This window comes from Amphiura filiformis, chromosome 19 (assembly GCF_039555335.1).
Source record: "Amphiura filiformis chromosome 19, Afil_fr2py, whole genome shotgun sequence".
Taxonomy (NCBI): Eukaryota; Metazoa; Echinodermata; class Ophiuroidea; order Amphilepidida; family Amphiuridae; genus Amphiura; species Amphiura filiformis.
In genome coordinates this window covers 15580867-15588290 of record NC_092646.1, presented here as the reverse complement: position 1 = coordinate 15588290, position 7424 = coordinate 15580867, and the positions used below count along the sequence as shown (strand labels likewise).

The window sequence follows — 7424 nt, the reverse complement described above, 5'->3', positions numbered from 1 at the left end:
AAAGTGCAAATATCATGTAATTAACCAATCAGAGGCAATATTAGATCGGCAAGTAGTGCTGAGGGGGTTAAGATTACATACGTTTGTTTTTAGGCCTCATATAGTTTCCCACAAAAATCAATGGTTTGAAAAAAATGTTGGCGACTTTTCGACATAAGTTCCCAGGACTTCTGGTAGTAAGCTGTCCATAGAAACCAATGGTTAAAAGAATAATTGGGTGTCTTTTTGCTTATTTGACGTGTGAGTTTTGGGCTGTCCATTTTTGGCATTCAGGTCTGAATTCTTGGTATTCGCAATAGCAGCTGCTCTTGCCAGTGCATTTGTTCAACCTCTATGGTCGATTCCTGGGCCATATGGAGTAACAGAGGGATATTTAAATTTCCTTCTAAATATGTACCCAGGGTAAAGAAGAAAGAAAGAAACAAACAAACATCATTCACTGTTGATTTACATGCCAATGATGATATATGCATGCTATTATGTTGAAAACAACTTAACAAAGATTTCTGTGTGATCAATAGATGGAAAGAGAATTTGTAATAATTGTAAATTATGTGCGTTCATGTGTTACACCAGAGAAGATATACTACCCTTCCCAGAATCCTTTGCAACATGATATATCACATCATTTCTATGATGACACTCCCATTACTTTGTACAGATTGCCTTTGTTTTACTTTTGAAAATAGTACTGGTTAAACATGGGTCGATAGACAAGAAATAAACATATTTTGTAAGATCTGGATGTGCTCTGTTCATTGAGCTACATCACCCCATTGTTGTTTTATTCCATCTTTATATTTGGTTCATTTACAGGAAAACGAAAGGCTCTATAGGGAGGTGAAAAAGATGCAGACATCCAACAAAAACAATGAAGAAGTACTCTTTAAAGAAAACCAAAAATTGCAGACAGAGCTAGCCACTGTCAGGTACTGTGTAAAACTAGATGAAATATTTGATTAAAGTTTTTACTGAAAAAATGACAATGGACAAAAGGGAATCTAGTATGGCTACACTGTACAGTAAACAGACAGAAAAACGGCCTTCATGAATATGCGAGAATTAACATCATACAATGCACATACAGGGACTTTGACTGTATTAGTCTGTAAGCGCATCATGCAATTTCGGACTGATGCCGATACCAAGATGGTGGATTAACCATAGCGTTACACATGGTGCTATTTGAGTCGGTAATCTTTGGGTATAAATGTCTGACAAAAATGCATATGGTGCAGTTTCGCTTTACAGTGCATATAGGCAAACAAAAGAGAACAAGAGATGTAAAGAAATTACAATTTGATTTGAAATTACTTGGTACTCTAGGTCGGTGAACATGAGTAAGATTTAATTTCATGTCAATCACTTTGACATGTCCTATTGACAGTTCCCCTAGTGTATATAAGGCGCATCATCATGTTTATTTAGTTGCTCTGAAGATAGCACTCGCTAGAGTTCGGAAAGCTCAGCCCTCTGAAAGGACTTCTCTAGATTAAATCTTACTCATGTTAAGAAATTTCATTCCGCATTGGATTTTGAAATCTTTGTAAGCCTTAAGACATGGCAGAATAAATTCACAACCAGTATAGACTGAAGGATGAAATCAAAAAAGTTGAAGTACTTGAAGCAAGTGTGCTCCCTAATACATGCATGAAATGGGAGCAATGTGCTATTCCAGTTGAAATTCATACACCCCAATATGGAAGATGTGACCTTAATTTCCCATACAGGGAGTGTAGATTTCTAATGGAGTCACCCAGTCAGGTAACCCCATTCAAAATTCACACCCCCTGTGTGTAAGATTAAGGTCATGTCTTCCATAAGGGGTGTATGGTTTTCAACTGGAATAGCCCAGTGGGAGTAATGGTTGATTTACCTCTCATCAGAAATTTCATCTAAAGTTCTGGAAAATGTTTGGCTCTTAGTCTTATGACCATTATCTAATCCTGCTCTTCCCGTGCCTCATCTGATAAAGGCGGGCAGATGACCCATGATAAAAGACCTTGTTACAATTGGTTCCGGTCAGGATAATAAGCCCGATTGTTGGCTATACTTGCCTGTCCTGTAAAAATGCCCCAACCAGCTATCTATGACGACCCCCTTCACCAGGTTCATTGAAGTTTCTTCAATTCACAATTATTTCACCAGGGAGCTATTGGAAGAAAGGGATGTTGCATTGAGGCACAAAGGCATCATTACTGGAGCCAAAGCTCAACAAGAAATAGCTGCCGGGAACACAGCCATACTAGGAGCAGGGAGGATAGCCGAGTTACAAGCACAGCTACAGGAAGATAAGGTGAAGTTATTTGTTGTCTCCAGATCAGCTCTTTTTTTGTTGCCTTATTAGAAAAAAAGAGGAAATGAAAAACAGGAATGGGATAATCTAGTTAAAATCCATACACCTCCTATGGAAGATGTGTCCTGAATTGTCCACACAGGGAGTGTGAATTTCAAATGGAGTTACCTGCATGGATGACTCCATTTAAAATTCACACTCCCTGTGTGGGCGATTAAGGTCATGTCTTCCATAGGGGGTATGGATTTCAACTGGAATAGCATCTGTTATTCATAGGAGCTATAGTCTGATTATTTCATATGGTGGAAATTTGAAATAGTTTCCTTTTCCTCAACCAACCAACCCTAATCTGTAAAACTGGGGCAAAGGTTTTTACTGTACAAAAGAATACCATCCCTAATTTTGAAAATTCCAGAAAAAGGTGTTTTTTTTTTCATAATTTTTGAGTCATCCTGAAAAGTTTTGTTAACAGTTTCTTTAGAATTCTAAACTGTTTTTAAACATGGAGTGATACAGTAGAGAAATGTCTCAATTCACATCTACGAAATGTGCCTATTTTTAAATTTTTTATTAAGGTAATTAAACTTATACATTAAGTTTTGGTACTTATGAATAAGACCGACTGAACCCGCCTGCCACATGGTATGGTAAATGAATATCTCCTTTTAATCCCCAAACGTTGCATAAATCTTCTTAAAATGTGTGCGACATTTATATCTTAAGTAGGACTATCATGAGTTTTAAAATAAATTTTGTCCAAAAAAGTTAAGGGATCTAGAATGAGCGTTTATTACGTTTCGACAGTATTTTTTGAGGGACATGAGAGCACCTCACACCTATCGAATTGCATTCTGAATCTGAAGCATGTCTTTCTGATATCAAATAATTTTCATTTTTGAAAATCACAATATAATACAAATTTTATGACAAATTATAAAAATTTAATATTTTTCAAATTTTTGATATTTAACAGTCCTCGAAGTAAATTATATAAATCTAATGATATATTCTTAAAGTGTATGTAACTGGGAGGAAAAGCCGACGATCAATTGAAAATTTTGACCTTTTATATTGAAGATATGGATTTAACACAAAAAGACCTATTTTTTTGGTGTTTTGGGGAAAAAAACCTGTATCTTCAAAACGAAAGGCCAAAATTGATCGTCGGTTTTTCATCCCACCTACATACACTTTAAGTATAAATCATCAGATTTGTAAAGTTTACTTCGAGTACTGTTTAATATCAAAAATATCAATTTTTAATGATTTGCCATAAAATGTGTATTAAATTGCGAATTTCAAAAAATCAAAATTATTTCATATCAGAAGGACATTCTTCGTATTCAGAATGCAATTCGATATGTCTGATGTGCTCTAATGTCCCAAAATAAATACTGTCCAAACGTTCATACCCCAGCCCTTAAGGTCATAGTCATGTGCTTTTATGATTTTCTACAAAACTGAGCATTTTTACATAAATCTGACGTCACAGGTGGATTCATCAGATTATTTTCATTCTAAAAATGTATACTATTTATACTTTTTTAGCAGTGATGAGGCCAAAGCGTTTTCGATAATTCCAGGGCTATTAATATATACCAACCTTGAAGGGAGCAAATATTTTTCAAAAGGGTTATTTTACATCATCTTCGGCCTATCTCAACATATCTTGACCATTAAAAGTTAAATAATTCAAGTTTAAGTATGATGCTGACTCAAATCAATACAGCATGTGCATTGCTAACCACATGCTATCTACTGAAGATAGCAACATTCAGATAATAATTCAGATGATAATTAGGCAGGGCCTAATTCTTTGTATCTCAATCTTTTAGATGTTTTCCATTGAGTCACAGGGCACATGTAAAAGTTGAAACAAATGTTAATATATCCAGATCTATTTTCAAGTAGGCACCACTATAATTAAACTTACTCATGGACACCAGTATCCCTTTTTAAAGGCTTTTTTGTTCAGGGTTTTCTTTGTTAATCTTGCTGGTAAATAGTCACAAATGCTTAAAGGGATATTTTCTTTCACTTTATCCCTGATGCCATGATTGTCACACACCTGAACAAAAACAAAATTGAAATCAGACAGATTTCTGCAACTACACAGACCTAACAGTACTCAGTCATACACAGTCAAGCCTACTCGACAAAACCCTGATTTTTTAGTTTATATGCCTTGAATGTCTTGTGCAAGTTGAATTTTCTAGATTAGCTGTCTACATGTACTTTAGCATTATCAAGCTCAGCTCAGTGTAAGAATATTTCCTGTAAGCTTAAAGCCAACACTTCAGTCTAAAGCAAGCCATTTTTGAGCAAATTTCCAAGTCGTCATATCTAGCACCCCCCCATTGTAGGCCTACATTTAACAGAAAACTTACCCAAAACAGAAGAAAAGCACTTAATCTGGGACTTAATCTGGTTAAATATTATTGTAAATGACAATTTTCTATCACGGAGATGTAAACAAAGCGTGTCGCCTATACACCAATGTTCTTACACACAGCCCAATGCAGATATCACACCACCAAATAAATCCCCATAGAGATATGTACTAAATTCGCCTCAAGAAAACATCATTTTTTCTTCGCAAGAGCGACTCAGTTCTTAGCGACAGCTATGATGGTTGAAATTAGCCCTAGCCTGATCCCTCTGACTGGATTAAAATATAGGTTGACCATCATTATTTGTTACGACTGGCCCTCGAAGTCTATGATGTCCAGGAATTACCTAATTTACCCCCAAAATCATGCCAGTGTTTCTGTACAGAAACGACTGCTTAAAATCATAAAAAAATCTTGCAGGATTTGATATTACTAATCATGACCAATCCAAATTTAGCCAAAGTTATGCAAATTTCTGCTCATTTTAATGCTTACTTTAGGCTATGCATGGCTTTTTCTGAGAAATGCATTCAGGGCGCACGACCGTATAATACTATTTGGTGGTGTGAAATCTGAAGTAGTAAAATCAAAATAAATGAGAATGTGCCTACATCAAATACTAACTGATTTCTTTTATTTCAGCTGAGTCAGATTGAAGTAAAACAACAATTACGTACCTTGGAGCAGACCAAGAAAGAATTGGAATTACATATAGAGACGGTAGTGAGAGAACGCAATCACAGTGAGGAGAAATTTAACAATCTAAGAGATGTCAAGCAGAGAGAATTCCAAGTAAGTAAGCAAAAACTGTTTGGACCATTTTACACAAAAAAATACACCCTCAAATATCCAATTGCTTAACTCAATATGCATCAATCTCTATTTGAAATCCATACACCCCCTATGGAAGACTTGACCTTTCAACACAGGGAGTATGTATTTCAAATTGAGTTGCCTGAATGGGTGATTTCTTTTGAAATCTACACCACCTGTGTGGAGATTAAGATTATGTCTTCCATAGGGGGAGTATGGATTTCAACTGGAATACAGACCTGCCAACTGTCCCTCATTTGGGGTTTACCAAAGTGAAAAAGTTGGACAGTCCTGTTTTCTGAAAATTTCAGTTATGGCAAATTTAAATGTAAGAGCAGCAGAAAATGATCCAAATTTCACATTAAAATTTTGCTATAGCTTTCTCTTTAGTCTATTATGATAAATTCAGACCTGCAAAACCTTCTCTGAATTCTGAAAGTATTGGACACCTCAAGTCTTTGAATTTGTCGGTACCTGGTTTGTGTACATGTACAAGGTTTTGGTCTCAATTTCCCTCATTCTGACTTCAGTAGGTTGGCAGGCCTGGGAATAGCCCAAATCTTGCATGTTTTTATTATGGTCAAAGTTTAAGTAGTTTGTGTAAAAGTAAAACCATTTAAACCATATTTCTTTTACTAGAATATGAAATCTGAGCACTTTCCTACTACTACAACCTTCTCCTTCCTCACCAATCAATGTTGGGTATTTCTAGGGAGGTATGACCAAATCAACAGGTTGCAACATTAACAAGGAAATAGGGGATGCCACATTTGAGAGACCCATGTCAAAGTGTTCCAACAATTTTGTCCATAGGGATGTATGGATTCAACTGGAATAGCCCATTGATGCTTAGGCCAAAAATATGTTTTGTTGCCCTCAGAGACCGACCCATAAAATTAGAAATCTTGGGTCATATTTTGTTTTCAATCACTTTTTCAGAAGAAACATTAAATTTGGGCAGTACAAAGGACATTTTATATTTATTATACACTTATAAATAAGAAGTATTTCCATTTAAATTCAGTCATAAAAAGCACAATTTTTTACTTTACCGAAAAATAATCAAGCATTTGTCAATACTAGCCTTTTCAAAATGGAGGAAGAGCCCATGAAAAAAAAAAAAAAAAAGGATTGACCTACCGACCCGTCAAATTTTTGTCTTGGAAGGGCAACCAAACAATTTATTTTTATTGGTTCTCATACAGGATATGCAGCATCAGTACAAGAGAGAAATTGAAGGTCTACAAAAGAAACTCCGGTGGTATGCAGAGAACCAAGAATTGCTGGATAAAGACTCTCAGACATTGAAAGAGAAAGACGAGGAATTGAAACGAATGAAGGAGATTTTAGAGAAGGCCAACAAACACGCAGGGAATAAGTCACTGGATGCACAGAGACGAGCCAAGGAGAGAGCTGCTGATGCAAAGAAGATACAAGACTTAGAAAGACAGGTGGGTGTATTGGGCTATTCCATTTGACATCCATGCACCCCCTGTGGAAGATTTTGGAAATATCTTCCTTAGGGGGAGTATGAGTTTCAAATGGAATCAGAACATTAACCAAGTCTGCTTGAAACTTGCCCTCCCTCTGTAGAAGATTCAGGATGAATATTTCTCAGAGGGTGAATGAAATGCAAATGGAGCTGCTGAATGTGTTCATTCAATTTGAAATTCATACACCCCTGTGTAAGATATTTCCTAAATCGTCCATAGGGATAGCGAGGATTTTAAATGGAATTGCTCATTACTGCTAGGTTTTCAAAAAAAAGTTGCTTCAAGCTTCTATGCACTGATGAAGAATGGGTTATGACCATTGATCAGCCAATCAGTGTGATTGTTTGTAACTTCTGTGTTTACGCTTGTGTACGCTCGGTGAACAACACAGACCATGGAAGTATTAAAAAATACTTACGTTATGTGGAGCAG

At 36.0% G+C, this 7424-nt stretch overlaps 1 protein-coding gene across 1 annotated transcript in view; it reads left to right on the top strand.

The window, feature by feature from the left end:
* Positions 1-819: 819 nt before the first annotated feature.
* The window catches only part of LOC140140966 (centrosomal protein of 162 kDa-like), a 65593-nt gene continuing 58988 nt past the window's right edge, over positions 820-7424 (top strand). Inside the window, exons 1-4 of the mRNA XM_072162733.1 lie at positions 820-929; positions 2149-2296; positions 5329-5478; positions 6705-6950. Coding sequence (XP_072018834.1) covers positions 850-929; positions 2149-2296; positions 5329-5478; positions 6705-6950 — 624 coding nt within the window. The 5' untranslated portion in view covers positions 820-849. The remainder of the gene's footprint in view (positions 930-2148; positions 2297-5328; positions 5479-6704; positions 6951-7424) is intronic.